General features: G+C 50.4%; 3 protein-coding genes across 7 annotated transcripts; 1 reads left to right on the top strand and 2 right to left on the bottom strand.

The window, feature by feature from the left end:
• Positions 1 to 753: 753 nt before the first annotated feature.
• Positions 754 to 4320, top strand: MPDU1 (mannose-P-dolichol utilization defect 1). Of its 2 annotated transcripts, none has more exons than XM_065910205.1 (7): positions 754 to 877; positions 2258 to 2323; positions 2507 to 2639; positions 2977 to 3062; positions 3183 to 3301; positions 3466 to 3576; positions 3710 to 4320. In XM_065910205.1, exons 1-7 carry the CDS (start codon positions 769 to 771, stop codon positions 3827 to 3829), a joined length of 744 nt encoding a protein of 247 aa, XP_065766277.1. In that variant the 5' UTR covers positions 754 to 768; the 3' UTR covers positions 3830 to 4320. The 2 variants fall into 2 exon arrangements, with proteins under 2 accessions (XP_065766277.1, XP_065766278.1); XM_065910206.1 differs by lacking the exon at positions 754 to 877 and adding an exon at positions 969 to 1127.
• A 96-nt stretch (positions 4321 to 4416) lies between these two features.
• On the bottom strand, positions 4417 to 6006 carry SOX15 (SRY-box transcription factor 15). The gene is made up of 2 exons (XM_065910207.1): positions 5472 to 6006; positions 4417 to 4800 (listed from the first exon to the last, which is right to left on the bottom strand). The coding sequence occupies exons 1-2, from the start codon at positions 6002 to 6004 to the stop codon at positions 4632 to 4634; spliced, it is 702 nt and encodes a 233-aa protein (XP_065766279.1). The 5' UTR covers positions 6005 to 6006; the 3' UTR covers positions 4417 to 4631.
• Positions 6007 to 6313: 307 nt separating this feature from the next.
• Positions 6314 to 21166, bottom strand: FXR2 (FMR1 autosomal homolog 2). Of its 4 annotated transcripts, XR_010659701.1 has the most exons (18): positions 20593 to 21165; positions 14850 to 14902; positions 14413 to 14506; positions 13939 to 14010; positions 13676 to 13824; positions 13345 to 13438; positions 12764 to 12880; positions 11291 to 11461; positions 10951 to 11029; positions 10524 to 10633; positions 10208 to 10294; positions 9700 to 9922; positions 9295 to 9492; positions 9004 to 9204; positions 8813 to 8908; positions 8569 to 8669; positions 7372 to 7483; positions 6314 to 6431 (listed from the first exon to the last, which is right to left on the bottom strand). XR_010659701.1 is itself a non-coding variant. In XM_065910201.1 (17 exons), the coding sequence occupies exons 1-17, from the start codon at positions 20671 to 20673 to the stop codon at positions 7478 to 7480; spliced, it is 1932 nt and encodes a 643-aa protein (XP_065766273.1). In that variant the 5' UTR covers positions 20674 to 21165; the 3' UTR covers positions 7341 to 7477. The 4 variants fall into 4 exon arrangements, 3 of the variants coding, with proteins under 3 accessions (XP_065766273.1, XP_065766272.1, XP_065766271.1); XM_065910201.1 differs by lacking the exon at positions 6314 to 6431 and having other exon boundaries at positions 7341 to 7483; XM_065910200.1 differs by lacking the exons at positions 6314 to 6431; positions 7372 to 7483 and adding an exon at positions 7537 to 8237 and having other exon boundaries at positions 8813 to 8905; positions 20593 to 21166.
• Between the last annotated feature and the right edge of the window lie 226 nt (positions 21167 to 21392).

The following is a 21392-nucleotide window of genomic DNA, read 5'->3' as shown; positions in this document are numbered from 1 at the left end:
ACCCACCCCTTTTGAGGGGAGCACTTGGCTGAGACCCAGCAAACACACCACCGCCTCTCGACACCTCATAAGACCCTGCAGTCTGTGGTGCAGGAGTCGCCGAAGGGTGTGGTACTCCCAGCAGGTGCCCAGCCAACCAGAGCGTGATGACCAGTGCCATCTCCACCAAGACTTGGTGTCCCGGCACTGGATGGCAGAAGGCATCGCTCCTGGTGGGTAGTCTTGAGATGCCCCAAGGTGAGATGCTAGGGCGCCTCCGTCTGACCCAAATCCTGGCTCAGCACGTGGTCATAAGAGGCCGAGGAAGGGGCCTTGGCCCAGAGGTGGCGCCCTCGGGCCAGTGGGGTGAGAGGGAACCCCGGGGCCTTCTTTCCACAGAAGGGCCCGCGGAGGAGCTAGGGACGCTGCCATCTCCCGAAACCGGGCTCTCCTTCCCCAACGCCCCTTTCTCTGCTTCACTGTCCCGGCCCAGCGCACCCATTTGCCAAGGCCTCGGCGAACCTGAGGAGAGAGAAGCATAGGCCTTGCACCTAAGGTGAGCGGCCTGGCTCACTGTCTCGCTCCCATCGGCGCCATGTCCTCTGGAGACACCGAGAGTACAGGAGGTGGAAAGCTACACCGCCCACACCCAACGCCATTTTGGAGACTCACGCCCCTTCTCTCTCAACTTCGAACAATGTAGTAAGCTGGAAGAAGACAAGATGGCGCCGAGCAGGAGGAGCGGAGAAAGGAAGGATAAATCTTACTGCGTAAACAAAGGCTCGAAAAATGGAACTGCGCAGGCGTACAGCTTTGGCACGCTTTAAAAATTTGAGCAGCAGGGAGGGAGCATCCAAAAACGTGGTTTCCAGGCGAGACCTATTTTACGTTAACGAAGGTGGGATGGCGTAAAGAAGAGCTGGGGCGGGAGGCGGGGCGCGGTCCTGCTTAGTGGCGGGAAGGAGGGAGGCGGAGCGCTCGGAGCGCGCGTGCGCACCGTCAGTCAATGGCGGTTTGAGGGATTGGCGGAAGTTAGCTTTGTAATATGGCGGCCGAGGTAGATGGGCCACTTAAACGGGTGCTGGTGCCGCTTCTTTTACCTGAGAAATGCTACGACCAAATTTTCGTCCAGTGGGACTTGCTTCATGGTAAGTTTTATTTGGTATCGGGTCAGAGTTTTGCTCCACCGTTCCCCGGCCGTAAAGGAGCCAAGAGTGCGGAATAAGTGCCGGCGGCGACCATTGCCACGGCATTCCGGGCGGAAGTCGTATCTGAGAGGGGCGGAAGTGTCTCGGGCTCCGTAGAATGAGGACTCCATATTTGGGCGAGAGGGGGAGTCGCTAGGTGGGAGTGCTTGGCTTTAGCGACCGATGAAAGACGGAAAGAGTCAAATTTTACAAAACACAGTTTAAGATCTGATTAGATCGTTCTAACATCTAATAGATCTGTACACCTTCAGGAGCAATGTTACAAATGACTCAAAGCCTTTTACGGCAAAGCCTTCTGTGGCACCCCCAAGGCTCCTGCCATCCTAATGGCTTTCCTCCCAGCCTCCACGTTTGCTCACGGTGTAATTTTGGAATTAATTTGTCTGGCTTCCTTTTTCTATCTACTAGGCAACGCCACAGCCAAAACCCGCCTCTGACGTCAGACCTTTAGGGAAGCCTTCACAGTCAACCCCCGTCAGTTTTTTGGTACTCCTCTGTTCTCCCGGGACAATGTTTTAGCTGTGTTCATGACCTATGATAGTCAGACTACCACTGGGGCAAACACCTTGGGGGTGGACTTCCAGGCTCGAGAAGATGTTGGTAGCTAGAACATAAAAGCAGGTCGTGGAAGTTCCTGAGTAGGGGCCAGAAACAGTGTTCGAGAATGAGCGATATAAAGGAAACCTATCCTTGGAGAGAAAAGACGTGTGGATGCCTACTTGCTCACAGGCGGGGAATAAAGGATCAGAGGACTCTTGGGCCTTGTTCAGCTCTGCACAAGGAAGCATTGGAGAGCCTTGGAAGTCAGATGAAGGAGTTTAGGTGTGATGGGTAGGGAACGGAAGAGTGGGTCAGAGGAAAGAAAAGGTAAAAGCTGTTTTGGAGAGTCACCTGGTCTGAACGTAATATAATTTGGAGTAGGAAGAACTAGTCCTTTTTAATCTGCCTTCAGACCACCCAAGATGTCCTTTTGTGGGTATGTCAAGATCTTAAAGCACTTAAAGCCTTTAGGCTTGCAAGTCCTGGCCTGGGTTCCAGAGGTCTCATCTCTGCTTACTTTCTCTTCTTAGTTCCCTGCCTCAAGATTCTCCTCAGCAAAGGCCTGGGGCTGGTCATTGTGGCTGGCTCACTTCTGGGTATGTTTCTTATCTTCAATTCCTGCTGCTGGGAGGTGGGTAGAGTGCTGAGATAACATAAACTGAATGGGTCCCTTAACTAGAAGTGGTTAACATGCCTCCAGGTCTGCTCTGTAGCTGTTGTGCTGTGCACCCAAGGGATATCAGCTCCTCAACCTTGCCCTTCTCATCCTCTTTTCCCAGTAAAACTACCACAAGTGTTTAAAATACTGGGAGCCAAGAGTGCGGAAGGATTGAGTTTTCAGTCTGTAATGCTAGAGCTAGTGGCGTTGACTGGGACCATGGTCTACAGCATCACCAATAATTTTCCCTTCAGGTGAGGGGCGCTGCCCTTTATCTCCAAGGGTAAATGCTTACAACTCTAATGGGGGTTAGAGGGAGGGAGGTAAAAGGGCAGGAAGGCTTAAACCTTTCTGGAACTCTAGTCATCATCTATGGTGATGATGAGAGGAGGTGAGCAACCCAAGAACCCTCAGTTTCCGATCCTGAATCAACTGCATGGGGGCTGCCAGGAGGCAGGAGGTAAGGGACCACTAGGGCTGTGGCAGATAGGGAATAATCAGAGAATTGTGTCCCCAAGATGGATGGGCTCTGGAGGCTTTCCCTGCCTCTTCCAGGCCCGCCATTCTTCCTCCCAACTCTTGACTCTGCAGCTCTTGGGGTGAAGCCCTGTTCCTGATGCTCCAGACAGTCACCATCGCCTTCTTGGTCCTGCACTACAGAGGACAGACTGTGAAAGGTGCTGAGGATTGACCCATAAACTGGCTGCCAGCTCTCAGGAGTCTTGCTGGGAAGGCAGGCTTGGGGAAGCCAGGGGGCTCAGAAGTTGACAAGGACTCCTTATTTCCCTGTCTCCCAGGTGTTGCTTTCCTAGCATGCTACGCCCTGGTCCTGCTGGTGCTGCTTTCACCACTGACGCCCCAGGCTGTAGTCACCCTGCTCCAGGCCTCCAACATGCCTTCTGTGGTGGTGGGAAGGGTGGGTGCTGGGAACGAGGGAGAGGACGTTGGGAAGGGGGCTGGGTAAAGAGTAGAGGAGAAACCCAAAGTTTGCAGGGGGTGGGACTGAGAATAGAGAAATGACATGGGAACATGGAAAGAGTTCAGGTGACAGAACAAAGGGTGTCTCAACTCTTCCCTTAGCTGCTCCAGGCAGCCACCAACTACCGCAATGGGCACACAGGCCAGCTTTCAGCCATCACAGTGTTTCTGCTCTTTGGAGGGTCCCTGGCCCGAATCTTCACCTCCATTCAGGTGAGTGCACCTCCTCCCCTCTAGAGGGCACCATAACTTCACCTTACCTCTCCCTGCCCGAGGACTTCAAGCTGCCTCTTTTGGAACCCTTTTTCACTATGCTTAAGTGACCCTAGCTGTGTGTCTCACCCAGGAAACTGGAGACCCCCTCATGGCTGGAACCTTTGTAGTCTCTTCTCTCTGCAATGGCCTCATCGCTGCCCAGGTCCTCTTCTACTGGAATGCCAAGGCTCCCCACAAGAAAAAGCAGTAGAGTTGAGTTGGCTCTCTGAGTACATTCCCATGTTTCCATTCATCCACCCAACCTTGGGGTCCTTCTCATCTGGATCAGTTTGCTGGTGTGACTTTTAACCATTCCCTTCTTCTGCAACTTTGATTGGCCCAGATCCTTAGAAAGGATGAGGTGGAGATTTTCAGGCTGACATTTTAACATTGTGTGCTGTCCTGTGTATATGCTCTGGACTCATTTAAACATTTGGCTAAAATTCTTCCTTTAGCAGACGTTTCTAGCTAGTTAATCTATTCTGGGCAAAAGTCTTACCCTGTCCTCCCCATTTCCCCACTTCCCTTCTGACCCTGAAGGACAGAGCCTGGACAGTGGAAGGGACCAGGTGCTTATGGTTTCCTTCCTCCCCCAGCCTGGCTCAGACTGTCTCCTGGACCCCAGTGCTTGGTGGGGGGGGTAGGGGGTGGGGGACAGAAGAATGACTCAGGCAGGGCCCCAGGGTGGGGTGAGGAGGTTCCTGCTCTGGCAGGTCCAGACGGAAGGGAGTGGAGACTGCTGGTTCCTGCTGCAGTAAAGGGGAACAGAGATGGAACAATAAAGACTCAGAGACATGGTTTAATTGTACAAAACTGTATTCAGCCTACAAAAAAAATCTGTGGGTGTTGTTCCCCCTAGCTTTCTGGGGTTTGAGGAGTACTGCTCATCTCTGAACTGTGGTCCAACATAGTTCTAAAGGATTAGCAACCTGGGAGTGGGCATGGTGGTGTTCTGGGTAGAAATGTAGAAAAGGAGACTGGACACCTTTCTGGGCGGGGCATGTCTGTGAGGGTTAGAGGTGGGTCAGGGGCAAGGGGGTCCCTGAGAGGGGTGGGTTGTACAGAGGGGGAGAGCCTGGGGGTGGGTAGGGGCTGTAAGCGGGGAGTAGCTCCCCCTGGAGCCTTGGGTTACTCTGAGGGAGAGAGCACGGCGCGGGGCCCTCAGGTTTGCAGTGGGAAGAGCTGCAAAAAGAAACACCGTGGTTAGAAGGCATTTGCTCCCTGGGTTGGAGGTGTCAAGTAGGGTCCCCAACTCGCATGTGGGGGTAGTTCTGACAAGTTCTACACAGACAGGTAGAACTAATCACCCACCCGTCCATCCCTGGCTATCCGGACCCCCCTAAGTACCAGTGGTAGGGAAGGGAACCGGATGGCTTAGAGCTGCACCGCGGCCACAACCATGTCGGGGCACGCTCAAGTGCGAGCTTGCGTGCTGCGTGCCTGTTTTCCTCTTTTAGGGCGGCAGGCCAGGAAGGGGTAGAGTTGGGCTTGGCCTGTCCTTGCCCCGGGGCTGGGAGAGGAAGCCGGGGCTGGGAGAGGAAGCCGGGTCACACCAGGGCCAGAAGTGGGGGCTGGGGTGGGGGGGAGGGAAGACGCGAAATTCAGGTAACTAGAAGAGTCACATCCAGGTTGCTGCTCCTGCAGTGTCACCACCAACTGACTCTGATGGAAGAAAGACCCTGGCTCTCCCGAAGTCTCCCACCCTTCATCGGGCACCCTCCAAACTCCTTCATGACTGTCCCCTACTTGGGTGGGCTCAGGACCCCTGCCAGCCAGGTTCTCTGATATCTGCCCCCACCCAGGCTCTAGGACAGGGGCACAAGTTTCTGCCATCCTGTTCCCCGAGTACTCACCCATAACTGCCAGGAAGGTAGGCTGTCGAATAGTTGGGGGGCTGGTACCCAAAACCTCTGCTCCCCTGGTTGGCTGCATATCCAGGCCCCCAGACTGGCCCGCCGCCAGCCACACCACTGCTTGCCTGGCTGAAGTGGGGCGACCCGGCGCCCGCGCTCTTGGTCTTGCGCCGGGGCCTGTACTTGTAGTCAGGGTAGTCGCGCAGGTGCCGGGCTCGGAGCCGCTTAGCCTCCTCCACGAAGGGCCGCTTCTCATCCTCGCCCAGCAGCTTCCATTGCGCGCCCAGGCGCTTGGAGATCTCCGAGTTGTGCATCTTCGGGTTCTGCTGCGCCATCTGGCGGCGCTGGGCGGAGCTCCACACCATGAACGCATTCATGGGCCGTTTGACCTTCTCCAAGGGAAGCCCCCTGGAGACAACAGGGCTCCCGGCGCCCTCCCGTTCCTGGGGGCCCGAGGACGAGGAGGTAGGGGCCGTGGGAGTGGGAGGGTCCAGGTTCCAGGCCTGGTCGTGTGAGGAGCCCGGTACCGCCATTGGGGAGCAGAAGGGAAGCCTTAAGAGGGCGTTTCTACACGCCCTCCCCTCCAAAGTGAAACGTTGATCCCCAAACCCGGTATCCTAAGTGTCTTTCTAATCCAGAGTCTTCACAGAGAAACTCGTGTCCTTAAAGGTATAAACCGCCCCCAAGTTCAGAGTCCTTATAATGGAGCCCGTGCTTCCAACCAATCCGGCACTTCTGGGGAGCCCAGCACAAAACCGCTGCCTGGTACCCGCTCCTGTACAGGTTGTGCTCTTTCCTTGTGGCTGCGAGGTTCCCGGCGACCCAGTCTGGCTCCCCCTGCCCGCTGCCCGCCAAGGGCCCGGCTTCCGTGAAGGCGGTAAACCTCTGCGACTGGGGGTCCCGCAACTGCCAGGCGGCGTAGCCCAGGTGCCACGGCCCTCTCTCACCTGGTCTCAGCGTCTGTGGCAGGCGGGTGGGCCAGGCTGGGGAACAGTTTTTAACGACTGGCTCCTCCCCACTCCCTCCCAGCCGACCGCGCCTCCTTAAGGGCGCCAACATCCCCCTCCCTTAGGCCAACCCAGGTGCCCCGTTCTTCCCAGCCCCCAACACTCCCCCCAGGGGACCACACCCCCTCTCCACCCAAGACCCAGAAGCCAGGCCTTCCAGCCCCAGTAGCCTGAACATCTACCCCTCCCTTCTTAAGCACAGCAATTTAAAGTCAATATCTTTGCACAATGGGATCAAGTAGAGGGGGATCAAGAGCCCTCAGGGTCAGAGTTGTGCTGGGAAGGTGGGAACACCCAACCTACTAACCCAAACCTTTTTCTGGTGCCTACAACTCCTCAAACCCCTGACCAGCCCAGGGGCAGAAAAGTCAGGCAGGCCATTTTTGTTCCCTGAGTCATCCCAGCAGGTGCTTGGGTGGTGATACAACCCCTTGCCAGGTGAGAAAATTTAAAACCTCACCACTATAGCCCCCAAACCTAGGTTTCTCCACATTTTATCTCTAAACCTCAGAGTTGGGAGGCAGGGCGCAAGGAAGCCCAGGAAGAACCAAGGCTGAGATATTAGTGATATGGATGCTGAAGAGGAAGCCTGGATCCAGAGCAGAGTACCAGCAAGAATGAGGGCTCAACACCTACGTTCCAGGGGCTGTCTTGAGGGAACCCTGCTCCCCACGCTCCCCAAGGCCCAGCCCAAGCCCCAGGCCTCAGGTAATCGGATTAAGCAGCCTGCCTTGGCTCTCAGCTCTTAGCAGGAACAGCTCCAGCTCTGAGCAGCCCTACCTAGCCCGCTGTGACTCAGGGTATAGGAGTGGCCTAGCTCCCTCTACCAGCAAACCTGGGGGAGGGGAGAAGCAGCAAGGCACCAGCTGCTTTTCTCTAGACCAGGAGGGTACCTGGGCCTGGGGAATTCAGGAATGTCAGAAATTCCCAGACGTAGACCATCTCTGGAATGCTAGAGAAGCCAGGTGTGGTGATACAGGAAACAAGGGCCAGGGCAGGTCACTCCTATAGAAACAGATGGACCAAACTGGGCACAAGGAAGGTACAGGAACCAGAGAGCCATTTGGATTTTTTTATTCTCTTTTTAAATACTGTACAGTGAAAAATAAATACGCCTTCTCATCCACCAGACAAGGTTGGTCCCCCCCTCCCCTGGGGGACCTTGTCACCCCCCTTCATACACACCCCTGGTTCTACTCCAAAACCTTCCCCATGCCTCCCACCCACTTATACCCTTACTATCCCCGTCTTCCACAGTGATGAGGCCCCAGAAATGGGGGGTACAGGATGGGAGGAGGGATAGCAGGGGAGCCCCCCTGAACTGTCAAATCTGGGTGGGTCAAGAAGCACCCCGCACCAACAGGCGGAGAATGGGGGTGTTCAGAGAGAGATTGGGGCATTAGAGGATAAAGGCACATCCAGTCTGATGGGGAAGGAGAGAGGCTCCCCTCACCCTGGGGGTAGGGTGGACAATAGGGAGGGGGTAGGACCCTGTTACACACCCCTCCACTAGCTCCTGGAGGCTGGGGGGGACCCAAGCTGCTGTGCCACCCCCCTCCCCCCTAGATAAGAGCAGCTCCAGCGCAGGTCAGTCGGGCCTGTGAGGGCCATTGGTGTTGGGCAGCAAGCGAGATGGAGAAGGGAGGGATGCAGGCTGGAGGGTTTATGAAACCCCATTCACCAAACTACCCAACTCCAGGGGGGCGGAGAGCTCCCCATTCTCTGAGGGGCCCTTAGGAAGCTTGCTGACAGAGTCACCCTGAAGGGAGAGTGGGAAAAGAAAATGGAGAGGAAGGAAAGGAAGTCAGTAGAAATTTAGGTAATGCCATTCCCTACCACCTAAGAGCTCCAGGCATCTGGTGGGACCCAGGGGTTGGTTGCCAGTAGTCACTTTTACTGGGATCCAGAAAATATGAACCAAATGGCCCTTTCTCTTCTATACAAAATTTTCACTATTCTACATGCAGCCTGAATTCCAGCTGCATGCCTTCCCTGCAATTTCACAAGAGATTTCTTAGCGAGTTTTCATGTGCCCCCTATTCCAGAACAACACAAAAGGGAGTGGGGTAAACTATGTCTTCCTTGCCTACCTTCTGCCCTGAAAGAGAATCCTCTGAAGGTTTAGTGCGTTCCAGGGGTGGCCGCTGGCGGCTCTGAGACTTTGCTCGGGAGATATAGTCAGCCACAGTCACTGGGGAAGACAGAGGATCAAGTTTCAGAAGGAACCCAGGTATCCAGCCTCTAGACACCCACTGAACCCCAATCCCTAGTTTCCACAGGGTAAGAGGCATCCTGTTCTCTGAGGCAGTCTGCTGGAATCCAGTGTTAGCTCACCTGGCTGACGGTCTCCACTGATAGAACCATCAGTCCGGTTACCACGGTTACGGCGGCGGCGGCTCCGATTACGACGCTGGGGTCTTGACTCATCTTCTGTGGGGCAGGGGAAAATGAGAACTGTGCATCAATCTCCCACCCCCTCAATTCTTGCCCAGTTGTAATTTTTCAAACCCTCATACACCCCTTACCCAGGCCATTCTCTGTCATGCTGGGCCCGTCAGATTCTAGGCCTCCATCCATGACAGTCCTATCTTCATCGGTGCGGCGGCGGCGGGAGCGGCGGCGTCTGGCACTTGCTGGGGGGGGTTCCCCAGGCTCTGAATCAACTGGGGGCTCTGGTTCGGATGTGTCCAGTAGGCTGTAGGGATTACTGTCTGGGTCCTTCAGCACTGGTTGGAGGAAGAAGGAGTTGGGAGTCAGGTGTCCACCATCTTTCCTTTTGGCCCACATTCATGAGCCCAGCTGTCTGCTTCTGGTACCTGAGCTAATCGATGAAGAGTTGTATCTTGAGGTGGGCCGGGGGGCAGGTGGGGGTCCTCTACCCCGGCCTCCTATCGGACGCCTCCGGCTTTCTTCCCCCCGGGTTGGGGGATCCCGGTCGCCAGGCCCAGCTCGGGTGGGCTCCTCCCTCTTCTCTGACTCCGTCTCAGAAGCTGTGGATAGGTCTGAGTTGGGGCCTGAAGAACATAGTGGCATTCAAACAGGGTCACTCACCCTATCCCAGGATCCATCCCCACCCCCAAGCTGGAAAATTCTCCCTCTCACTCCTCAGTCCCTCAGCCAATCACTTCATCTTCTCAATCACCCTTTCCTCAAGCTTCCACCCAGACCTCTGCCTCCCACACCCCACCACCGCTTGCCCCCCACTCCCAGGGCTGTCTCACCATAGGCAGGACCGCCTGTCCTCCGGCCCCGGCCCCGGCCCCCATAGCTGCCCCCATAGGTTCGAGTGGTATGAAGGGAGGAGGAGGAGCTCTCATCGGTGGTATATCCAGCCTTGTCACTGCTGCCGCTGCCCCGCCCACTTCCAGGAGGCCGAAAGCCCAGCCCAATCTGCCGAAGCTGCTCATCAATCTGCAGCCTCTCCAAGCGGAGCTGCTCCACCTCCTGGTTGGGTAGAAGATGGAGAAAAAACGAGGAAGAAGTGTGAGATCAACAGTCTCTTCACGCTTCTCTGCCCCACTGTCCCTAGGGACCTGAACTCTCAGGAACACAAGGCTTAAAACAGGGAAAATGATGGGTTCCAACTCCACAGCCCCAATTTTCCACCTAACAGTTTCTATTCTACTCAGAAACACAAACTGGAAACCACCACTTTTAACTCCATCCAGCATGCTCCTCAGTCCCCTGTACACGTGGGTCTTTCCTCTCCCAGGCTCCTGGCTCGGGTACCTGCAGGTAGGAGAGGTGATATTCCAGCAGAGCCTGAGCATTGCTGATGTTTTCTCGGGTGCCAACAAATATGAAAGGAACCATGCCCTGGAGAGCAAAGGACACATGGATTAGAAACAGACTCAAATCAAGTATTAAGTCCACCTTATCTTCTAGAGAAGCCTACCCAAAAGGGATCTTTCTGGGCTCTCCATCTACTAGGAAAAACCAAAGTTCCCATACCCCATCCCCTAGAAATCCCAGCCCTCAAGAGAATGGCTTGGAGAACAATCACATCTACTCTGGAAACCAATCTCTAGGTGTAGTTGCCCCATACCTCTTCCCTGGGGTTCTTCTTGTCATTATCACCTTCAACTCGAACCCTCACCACACCAGATTTATCCACAATCTCCTGGATCACTTTCCCGTTCTTTCCAATCACTTTGCCTGAATAGGTAAAAGAGGAGTTAGGCTTTTTTTTTTTTTTAAAGAAAGAAAAAAGAGCAAAACCAGACAGTTTTCCAGCTTCTATGAAAAAATTCTATTTCATCAATCTCCTGCTTCTAGGCTTCTGGTGTGTTTTCACAGGACAAAATACCACAATCCCTAGAAATTAGTTCTCCCATTTTTGTCACTCCAACTACAGACTGGTCTGTCCTCGTGAAACGAAGTTCACCGGGAGGTGTGAAGCCAGAATCACTTTAGAGGATCTCGCATCTGGCCCCCAACATGTTCTCTTATATACATACACAACCTCAACTCACCAACCAGGTTCCTGGGCACTTGCACAGAGTCCTCAGAAAACTCAAGATAGCTCCGGGCCTGTCGGCATGCTTCAGGAGTCTTAAGAGAAGAATGGGGAGTCATTAATAAAACAGAGGACCTGGATCTCAAACAGTGATCTTCCTGCCACTCTCTGTTTTTGGGAATATGTGTTGCTGCCAAAGTCTGGGAGGGAGGAAGCAACTATACTCCAGTTAAAGAAAACAAAAAGTATGCACATTAAAAAAGGGGGAGGGAGGTGAACACAACAGGCTTCCTTTATATCACACACTCTTCTCTCTATCCCTGAAGGGACTTAGATGACAGGTATCTTTTGCTGACCTCCCCATAGATGCGGAAAGTGCAGGTCTCTTCACCCAATTCAATGGCAGTCACCCCAGGTACTTTTCGGGCCTGCTGGATGTTGGCACCGTGAGTCCCAATTGCTAGTCCCATCAGGTCCTCTCGCACTGTGAACTCCTCTTGGAAAGCTGCTGCCAGCTGCTTACTTGTCTGAAAGAAAATAAGACACTGACCTATAGGAATCATGGTGAAATTTCAGACACCTGTCCCAGGAAGCTGCTGCTTTGTATAACTTCAATAAGAAAAGACTGTGAAAGAGAGCCAGAACTATCTGGAAGTCCACTGACCACCAGGACCTGTGTGGAGAATTTAGGAATGCTTCATTCCATTCCTACCTTCTCAGTACCAATGGCTTGGTGGGCAGGGGAGGTAATGGCGACAGAGTTTGGGCTAGGAGCCATCAAAGTTCTGGATTTGGCTCTAACACTACCTGGTTGTATAATCCCAAACAAAACATACTCTCTGTGCCTCTGTTGTTATCCACTAAATGTTTACACCTGACCTGCCCCATTCCCAGACTAACAAGAGGATTAAATAAGACTGGTGTTTAAGAAAGGGCTTTTCACATGGTAAATGCAAGTGTAAGGAATATTTACCTTAACCAAATCAATACAAACTCCCAAAATAAAACCCAGAAAGTTTGAGAAAGCACGAGGTTGAGAAAAGCATAAAAAGAGGCTATGACACACCATGCTACCACTTCGTTTCTCAACCAGTCCTCAGAGGGAGGCCTGAGGACAAGGGCGGCAAAGGGGAAGGGCCCTGGCAGCACCCTGAGGAGCACCCCGGAGTACAGGTTACCATGCGCCAGAATTTGCACAGGCCCCTATAGAGATCAGTTCACCTGATTAACAGGAAATGGATGTTCAAATAACACATACACATGTGCACCTCATTTAGGACAGTATAATTCCTAAGGGAATCTGACCATCATAAGATGTCGGGATTCAAAAAGACCTTGCATAAACACTCTCCTTCAACTACCTCACTGTCACAGATAAGGAAGAGAAAACTCACTGGAATCAAATTATTTGCCAAAGCAAGACAGGATTGATCCCAAGACCAGGGATCTTTTCCAGTGTACAAATGGCTCTCACAAAGTGGTTTGGTTCTCAGAGGTAACTTGGGGGCACCCAGTGGAGGTAAGACCCACACCCTCTTCCACTTTTAGACAGACTTGCTCTCATTCATCTGTCTTATGCATTGTGCTTTCAAGTAAAATTTCACTTGGTCACAGGGTCCTGTAGCTTTAAAAAAAAAAAAAAAGCTTTACACTAAAAACATGATGGAGCTCTGCCATCCAGAGGAGTCTGAGATGAAACAGCAGACCCAGGTTTAACAGCCCAGAAAGACCTCAACCTCTGTTCTGTAAACATAGAGTATGAGTGGAGGATGAGGTGGGAGGGAAGACAACAATATCATTCAGCAGTAAAAAGTGGAGCCCAAACTTACCTCGAGGTGCTTGGTAGCTTCTTCATTGCGCGACATGAGCAGCAGTTTGGTGCGCAGGCTTCGAAAATGCATATCACCCAGCAGGGATGCTCGCTTCACAGGGGCTTCCGTGGTTGACTGGAAAGAAACCAACAGAAAAGTCACTAAAACTGCCTATGTTTTAGAGGAGAGTCAGGAACTGGGAATCAGGACACCTGAGTCTCTGAAAAAGGGCAGGAGTTTAAGAAACAAAGTTGAGGAAGAGAAAATCATTGTCGGTCTCACAAGGGCCTACTATCTGGGTGCCTAGGGGAACTGATTTTACGTGGCAAGCACAGGTGAGAATCATACTGTTTCTGAGAGTCCAAATATGCAAGAAGGGTCCTTGACCCAAACTGCAATATGACGGTCAGGTTGAAAAAAAATTAAGGTCATACATGAGAAAGACTAAGGAATGGTAGGGCTAACCTGGGTCCACAGGAGTCAGGAGCAATAAAGTCCTCTCTGACAAATAAATAGAAGCACACTTTAGCTCTTCCCTTCTTGCAAAAGAGATAAAAGGGGAGAAGGGTTTAGGTGAAGTTCAGGCAAAATAAACTCACCAGGATGAAGAGCTCACTATTTGTGATGTTGAGAAAGATGCAGTTCGCTCCCAACGCTTTCTTAAACTCTTTATGAACGTTTTCATTGGAGCAGCTGCAGAGACAAAAGAACAGTGTGCAGAGGGCAGAGTGTAGAGTACAGCTGAACATTCAGGGGAGAGAGAGGGACTGAGAAAAATAAGGACTGCAGTTAAAGAACACAGATGAGGAAACAGAACTGGGAGCAGAGAGGACTCTAGAGGGCCAGGGAACAGAAAACACACCTGGGACAAACACGTGCAGAGATGAGGACCATAAAAGGGGCCCCACACCCAACATCCCAAACACTCACGCCTCTCTCAGATCCTCAGGCACAGCCATGGTAACCTTGAAGAAGCTGCCTTTGGTTGCAAGGGGATTGGGATTAACTGGCCGAAGCCGTTCCAGGGTGACAATCTCATTGTAAGTGGCATCGCAGGCAGCATATTCAATAACATAGAACTGGCAGAAGGAAAGAAAGAAGAAGGTGTGGATAACATGAGCTTCTACCTCCCACCTTTCTCTGACAAAAATGTTTCGGCAGTTCCCCAAAGACCTTGACAATCAGTCACTCACATCTCCCTTCATCATCCGCACCCGGGCCAGCCACCAGCCACAAGGCTCTTGCTCATTGGCTCGAGAATAAACCTGAAGAGAAGTTGAAAATAAAAGAGATCTTGAGGCCCATCTAAAAACATCAAAAATAGAATGAGCATTAAGACTCTTGGGAGGCATCCTAGACCAAGATGAAGGAAACTAGAGGAAGGAGCTGCTAGTTAAAATCAGAGGACACTGGAGTTCAGATGCTGTTATCATAAATGGAAGAAACGTGGATCCCCTGAAACTGGGAAGCTCCCTAAAGGCTTGATTGACCACAATGGTGATGGACAGAAAACTGCTGCACTTCACTCCTCCACGGACTGCCTAGCTAGATGGAGGAAGGAGAGTGAAACAAGCAGTAAGGAGCCTACGATACCTGTATCAGGGTAAGGGAAATGCAGAATCCTGGGAAAAGTGATGGTTAGAAAAGGTGGGACTTCAGGCCCTTACCTCCACTTCATCCCCTTCTGTGATCTCCTTGTTATAGTCAGCTGGAGGTGGTAGCCGGACATCCCCAAAAGGAATCTGTCTCTCACTCTGCCAGCTGCAAGGGAAATAGTGATATGATAGCTATTCAGGCTAGTGTGGTTGCCTGTTTCTTCAGAAAAAGGTAACTTCCTCCACTGGACATTTTCCACCTTCCCTGGTGATTAGAAGCTAAATTCCAGGCTCTGCTCCATACCAGTGTCTTCCATATCTTGCTAGAACCTAAATACTGAGTCAAATGCCCCCACCAGCACCATTTCCTCTCCTAGGATCCATACAAGTCGCCCACCCAAACCCCTGGCTCTCGCCCACCTATTACATGCCTCATGGGACTCAGTCGCCCCTTCTCCACTCTCCTTCTAGGACCTAGTATGCTGGATTCTCTATTCCCAAGGTCTTACTTGTTTTCAAAGAAGATGGTGACAGAGTCTTCATGGACATCCTTCACAAAGCCCTAGAATGGATTTTAGAATAAAGTGAAAAGAAAAAAAAAAAAAAAAGACAATTAACCACCACCTCAGCCATTAAAGGAACAGACACCTTTGCAGCATCTTATACTACAGGTTGGGCTTCTCCAGTGGCTCAGTGGTAGAGAATCCACCCGCCAAGCAGATGTGGGTTCGATCCCTGGGTGGCGCAGAACCCCAGGAGGAGGAAATGGCAACCCACTCCAATATTCCTGCTTGGGAAATGCCATAGACAGAGCCTGGGGGGCTACATACACTCCATAGGGTTGCAAACAGTCAGACCTGACTCAGCAACTAAACAACAAAAGTAGGGTTTCTTTTTCATTTTCTGGCTGCACCACACGGCTGGTGAAACAGTTCCCCCAATCAAGGATTGAACCCAAGGCCATGGCAGTGAAAGCCCAAATCCTAACCACTAAGCCGCAAGGAAACCATGCCCCCCCCCCCCCAGCCCCGCCCTTTTTTCCTTTTGAAACTAGTTTTAGATGGGAACATAAGCGATCTAAAAACCAGGCTAGGGAAAGCTGCACTGGGGAAAGAATACAAATGGTGAGGTAGCAAGAAAAGAAGTAATCCTGGCATGGACAGAGATGTTACAAAATCAAGAAATAAGATGAGACAGAAATTAAGTAGAAGGGAAAAACATCACCTGTATCAGAACAGCCTGGAAACTAGTGGTCTCCTATGGCTCCCACAGGGGCCTCCCTATCTGTCTGCCTCCTGCTATACTGAGCAGCTTGCCAGAGTTCAATTAAAATACCAACAACATTCAGCAAAGCTAAGAATATCCCATGAGACAGTGTGAGGCTGTCCTGGAACACCTAGAGGACATCAGGATCTGCCAAGAAAGGGTCTAGCTCCTAACACAGTAAGAAACCTGAGCAAACTAGATGCTTTGATGCCTGGGCCATATGAAAACAATCAGAACACCGGAGAAGTTAAAAATCCAAAAACAACTTACAGAAAGAAAAATTAGGGATTTAAAAGACGTGAGGGAATTCCCTGGTGGTCCAGTGGTTAGGACTTTCACAGCTGTGGACCAGGGTTCAATCCCTGGTAGGGAACTACAACCTACAAGTCATGTGATATGGCCAAATAAATAAAGATGTAAGATTTTTTAATGCTAGACTATGACACTGCTAAGAATTTGAAAAGGGTAATAAAATTTGTAGAAGACCCCAAACTTGAGATCTTGACAAGGAAAAGCAACAGGAATGACTGAACTATTTTCTCTTTTTTTTTTGCCAAGGCAGTGAAAGCGCTAAGTCTAAACCACTGGACTGCCAAGGAATTCCCTACTTCCTATTTCCTCTGTCTTCACCGAGGAAGCCAAAGCTATGAGTTCAATCCTATGCTCCCAGTTTTCCTACCTTTTCTATTTTTCAAATACTCAAAATTAGGGATTGCTAATTTTAATAAAGTCCAATTTATCAATTTGCTCTTTTGGTTTCATATCTAACAAATCTTCACCTAATCCAAGACCACAGAAGTTTCCTCCTATGTCCTTGTCTAGAAGTTTTATAGTTTTTATTTTACATTTAGGTCTATGATCCATTTTGAGTTAAATTTTTCAACATGGTGCCAGATACAATTCAAGTTCATTTTTAACCTATGGATGTGCAATTCTTTAAGCACCATTTGTTGAAAGATTACTTTTTCCAGTAACTGCCTTTTCATGTCTGTCAAAAATCAGAAAATTCAAACTAATGTATAATGACAGAAAGCACATTGGTGGAAGACTTTTGGGAATGATGGAAATTGTGGTGATGGTTCATTTTATATATATGTCAAAACTTAAATTGTATGCTTTAAATTTGTATGCTTCCTTGTATGTCAATTATGCCTCATTAAAGCTTTAAAGAAAAATTAGGGGTCTCAAAAAACATATATATATATAACAACTATTCCTAAGCTTTGCAGATAGGAACAAAATATGAGCTTAGAAAACACCAAAAATGCACATGTGTGTCACTCCCGCCTCAGGGAGAACTGATCAATCATAAACACTTAATTCCTTAAATCTAAACTTAAAATTTCCCTCTTGATATGAGCCGTCTTCCTCTTCTTTTGAGAAAGGATCTCATTATGGAGTCTTACTACTGCCCAGTACTCCTGGTCCTGCCTAGCTTTACATACCCGTGCTTCAGCTTTCTCTGCCATTCCCTTCCTCGGAAATGTTTCTCCCACTCTTCATTCACCTCCATCAATGCTCACTCCTCCTCTTCTCCACTCACAACTGAGGCACTTTTACTTTTCACTGTGTGCCCAAGTTCCTCTTCTCTTTTGGGTTCTTCCCTTTAACTCCTCCCCTCCCCCCGCCCTTCTTTTTTCCTTAGCTCCTTTTTAAGTGTCCTCCTCCCCTCCTCCCCCAATGACTATTGTATCTCTTCCCTCTCTTTTCTTCTTTTATAAGGGTCTGTCTGGATTTCTCTAAAGATTTCATCTAGCCTCTGTAGCTGACTTTATCTAAAATGTCTATCTCTAAGCTTTAGAAACAGTTAATAGAGAGAGACAGTTAGCTATTTTCAAAACATTTCTGGGATGAGATAAAACACTGTGGAAAAGATAGAAGAGAATCACTTGCCTGCCTTTTTTTGTGAAGAGATTCCCCACTCCTAGATATAATCATTCACAAAAAATGCACTTTTCCCTCACATTACTCAGCAGTTCAACAAAACATCACTCATTCTTATACTTCTAAGGTCTTTTTTTGTCAAAGATCCTCCAAAACAAGCTATCGCCTCAACTTCATATTCCAATTCACTCTCTGCTCCTTAATTCCACTCACATTATCCCAGTTTTTTCCTTCATAGATACCAGTGGTAGAAAGTGAGTTCCTCGTTCTGCTCAGTCCTTGCTCACTGAGAAGATAAGCAAGGGAGGGCAACAGCAGTTGAGTGAATCTCTAGAAGGCTACCTAGATCCAAAGGATGACTCAATTCAATTCAACAATCATGGCAAACGGGCTTTGGCTTATAAGTGGATGCTATATCCTTAACAAAGGAGTAGGTATTGGGATATCCAGGCAAGGTCTGGAAAGTTGGATGACCGTGCCCTGGAAGATGAAGATATTTCACTTGGGAGAGTACACCTTAAAAAATAATGTACATTAAGTTCTGACAGAAAAGGAAGAGTTGATGGGATAGCTACAAGGTAACTTCTGATATTTTCAGTTCTAGCCTGTAAGAAGAAAAACAACAGGACCCAATTCTGAGAGGGATGAAAGGAACCTCCCCAGATTTATACTTCTAGAAGCAATGTAAACACTCCTTGAACCACACTGAAGTCTGCTGAGTCATGAATATTAAATCAGCAGCAAGGTCAGATTCAGTAAGTATACGGTACTGAAAGTTGAAGAAAGATTACTGAATTTAAGGATGTTTTTGTTGCTCAAATGAGACAAGAAGCAGAAAATGCTAAAGTGACCAAAATACAAACTCCATATTACCTGGCTTTTAGTTGAACTCCAAATTCTATTCTCTGATTCAAAGCATCCGATATTTAATTCACTGAATCAAGTCTATCACTGCCATATAGCCCACAGGAGAAAAGAGAAAGATTCAGAGACAGACTTTCTACTGGACACTTATATGAGGAAAGGGAAATATGCCCCTTCCCAGCAGTCTCACACAGTTAATCTGAACTGGATACCGATCTTTCCCATGCTTCCTGGAACAAAAGCAAACATTATATTTTGATCTCAGACTCAATTTAAGAAGCACTTTCTTGGGGCTGGGAAGAACCCTGATGAAGGACAGGATACTGTGGGAAATGAGGTTAAAATCTTATGAGAAAGGGTATTTCAAAAAGGTAACGCAAGCTTGAGGGGAAAGGATATAAGAGACAAATGTACTCTACCAGAATCAGAAAGGAATTAAGAGACTTTGCCAAAGAAAACAAATGCTATGGAGGCACACTAGAGAAAAAACTCACATGAGTTATGAAAGTATGTAGAAAAAGAAGGAAAGAAGGGATAAGTTGGGCGCTTCCTTCTTCCATGTTAGCTGGGTCATGGAAGAGGTAGTTTGGGGCGATTATGCAGAAATACTAGGATAAAAAGCCACAGACTTAAATTGAGAAATTAAGACAGATGTGGGTACCCACAGGCACTGAAGAATATAAAGAAATCTGGTGAGGGGAAGTCAGGCAGGAATGAATAGGCATTTAGAGTGGGTCAAAAATGACTACACTGAACTTATCAATTGAAGCTGGGGCAGAAACCTATTCCAAGAGTTAATATAAGGCCCTTTCCAGTGATAGCAAGGTAAGACTTCACAGGGAAGGAGTTGGAAAAAGTCATTTCCAAGGGTACGAAGGTGGAGAGGTCTACTATGGGAGGAAAGGCTTGAGGGGAAGAGGAGGAAAGGGGGCTCTTGTCCTCACAAATAACGGATGAGAAGGTAACTTCCGGCTCCTCAGGGCAAAATGAGAGAACAAGACAGGAAGCAGGAAAGTATCTGAGACAATCCCAGGCATAAAGCACAAAGAGGTTCAAAATAACAACAGTGGCATAAATAAAAATGCCTGGGAGGCAAAAGGGGTCTCCCTCTAGCTTAATATAAATGAAGGGGGAAAAGTGTCCTAAAAATAGATTCAGGGGACTTCCCTGGCAGTCCAGTGGGTAAGACTGCATTCCCAACGCAGGGGGCATGGGTTTGATCCCTGGTTGAGGAACTAAGATCCTGAATGCTGCACAGCCAAATAAATGAATATTAAAATGTAAAGACAGCCCTCTTCTTTAAAAAAAAAAAGAAAAGAAAAGAAAAAAAACGAATAAACAGACTACTGGGTTTCTGAATTGGGCAAGTTGACCAAAAGTCTTCTAGAAGTGGAAATCCTTAAGAAAAAGATAAACAGAAGGAATCCTCATGAGATCATCTCGTTTTAGATAGATAAGAGGTTAGGAGTATGAAGCTTACACTCCTCAAAATGAAGAAACTATATGAATGATCTAAATGTATGAGGTCAAAGTGAGATGACAAATACAAAACCATCCTCCAGTAAAAGAGCAGACCAACTAGTCTTGGAAATAAAGGGGTGGGGTGAGAGCGACTTGTGAAAAGATGCCACCTTATGGCTAGGAGGCAACTAGACTGATACAGGCCAGAGTTCCTGAGGTCAAACATACTAAATGTCATAAACAGCTTCTGACCGTTTCTCCTTGGGGTGGGAACAGAAATATAAGATGAAAGTGGAGTGAGTCTTCCAGAGCCAGGAGGCAGAGGCCTCTCCGAGGAAGATGAAAGGATCTAATATGGGACGGCCTTCCCAAGGGGGTAATAGGGGAGAATAAAGAGAATTCTCCATGTGCTTGGACTGTGGGTAAGAGGTGATTAAGGTCCAAGGTATGGCTTCTGTTAGGAGACAGGAAAAGTCAATGAGACGCTGGGGTAAATGGGGTCTCTCCTGGGGGCTGCGGGGGCGCTGATCCAAGCACAATAACGCTCTGATGTTCATTTCCAGAGATGCGGGTAAAAGCAGGTGTAACAGAGGGTCCAAAAATAAAAAGGGGTTAACTTCCAGAGGTCTCCCCCAAGGAGGGCCGCGGGTGGGATCGTGGGTCCAAGGTTCTAAGGGTCAGGGCTAGCTCCAGAACCTCGATCCCGCCCCACTCTTCCCCGCTCTGGCTGGAGGGAGGGGGCTGAAGACCGCGTCCCTGGCCGGCGCGCCGCCTCACCTTGTAGAAGGCCCCGTTGGAGCCGCGCACCTCGACGGGCAGTCCCGGCTCCACATCCCCCCCCGAGGCCAGGCCGCCCATGGCGCCGCCACCGCCTCCGACTCCCCCGGCGGCGGCTGCAGCAGCGCTCTGAGTACGGGCCGGGCCAGGTCCCCGGCGTCTCCCCGGAGGAGGAGCCGGAGGGGGAGCCGCGGGGGGCGGGAGCCGGGCCGGCCCCACGGCGGCCCTGCCACAGCCAACGAGCAGGGGGCCGGGGCCGGGCCGCTCCCCGTCCGCCGCCGCCGCCTTGGTCTCCGCCACCGTGAGGAAAACGGCCGCCGCCGCCGCTGCCTTCGTCACCTCAGCTTCCGCCCGCCGCCGCCCCCGCTGCAGCCTCAGTCCCGGGACCCACTGCTGCCGCTGCCGCTCCACGGCCTCCTCCTCCCTCTGCCGCCGCCGCCGCCACCTACTGCGCAGGCGCACCGGGCACCCGCCCGCCGCGCGCGGGCCCCGAGGGCCACGGCGCACGCGTCAAGGCTGGCGACCCAGCTCTCGCTGGCCAGCGCATCAGGGCTTCCACTCTCCTCTTCCCTCTCTCACGCCCTCTCCTGGTCGCTGATTTACGCTTGCGCAGAACCAAACTGATTCTCTTTCTTTGCCACCCCACCATTCCACAGCCCTGTCCCTTCCTTTCCCCGCCCCACAACACAGAGAGCTAACCAATCATGGGGAGGGAGGGGCCGAGCTCACTCAATCGGATTGGGCTTCTGATGCTCCTTGATCAGACCACACCCACTTCACCGCTGTGCGCTCCACCAGGC

The sequence above is a fragment of the Muntiacus reevesi genome, chromosome 18 (genome assembly GCF_963930625.1).
Source record: "Muntiacus reevesi chromosome 18, mMunRee1.1, whole genome shotgun sequence".
NCBI lineage: Eukaryota > Metazoa > Chordata > Mammalia > Artiodactyla > Cervidae > Muntiacus > Muntiacus reevesi.
The sequence above is the reverse complement of the archived record's forward strand: the minus strand, read 5'-3'. Positions and strand labels throughout refer to the sequence as shown.

Coding starts and splice junctions, on each gene's coding strand:
- MPDU1 (XM_065910205.1), top strand. CDS start 769: ATGGAACTGCGCAGGCGTACAGCTTTGGCACGCTTTAAAAATTTGAGC. Junction 3,063..3,182: donor CAGAGGACAGACTGTGAAAG/GTGCTGAGGATT, acceptor CCTGTCTCCCAG/GTGTTGCTTTCCTAGCATGC. Junction 3,577..3,709: donor GAATCTTCACCTCCATTCAG/GTGAGTGCACCT, acceptor TGTCTCACCCAG/GAAACTGGAGACCCCCTCAT.
- SOX15 (XM_065910207.1), bottom strand. CDS start 6,004: ATGGCGGTACCGGGCTCCTCACACGACCAGGCCTGGAACCTGGACCCT. Junction 4,801..5,471: donor TACCTTCCTGGCAGTTATGG/GTGAGTACTCGG, acceptor TTCTTTTTGCAG/CTCTTCCCACTGCAAACCTG.
- FXR2 (XM_065910199.1), bottom strand. CDS start 20,673: ATGGGCGGCCTGGCCTCGGGGGGGGATGTGGAGCCGGGACTGCCCGTC. Junction 13,439..13,675: donor CCTGAGGATCTGAGAGAGGC/GTGAGTGTTTGG, acceptor TTGTCTCTGCAG/CTGCTCCAATGAAAACGTTC. Junction 9,493..9,699: donor GACAGGCGGTCCTGCCTATG/GTGAGACAGCCC, acceptor TATGTTCTTCAG/GCCCCAACTCAGACCTATCC.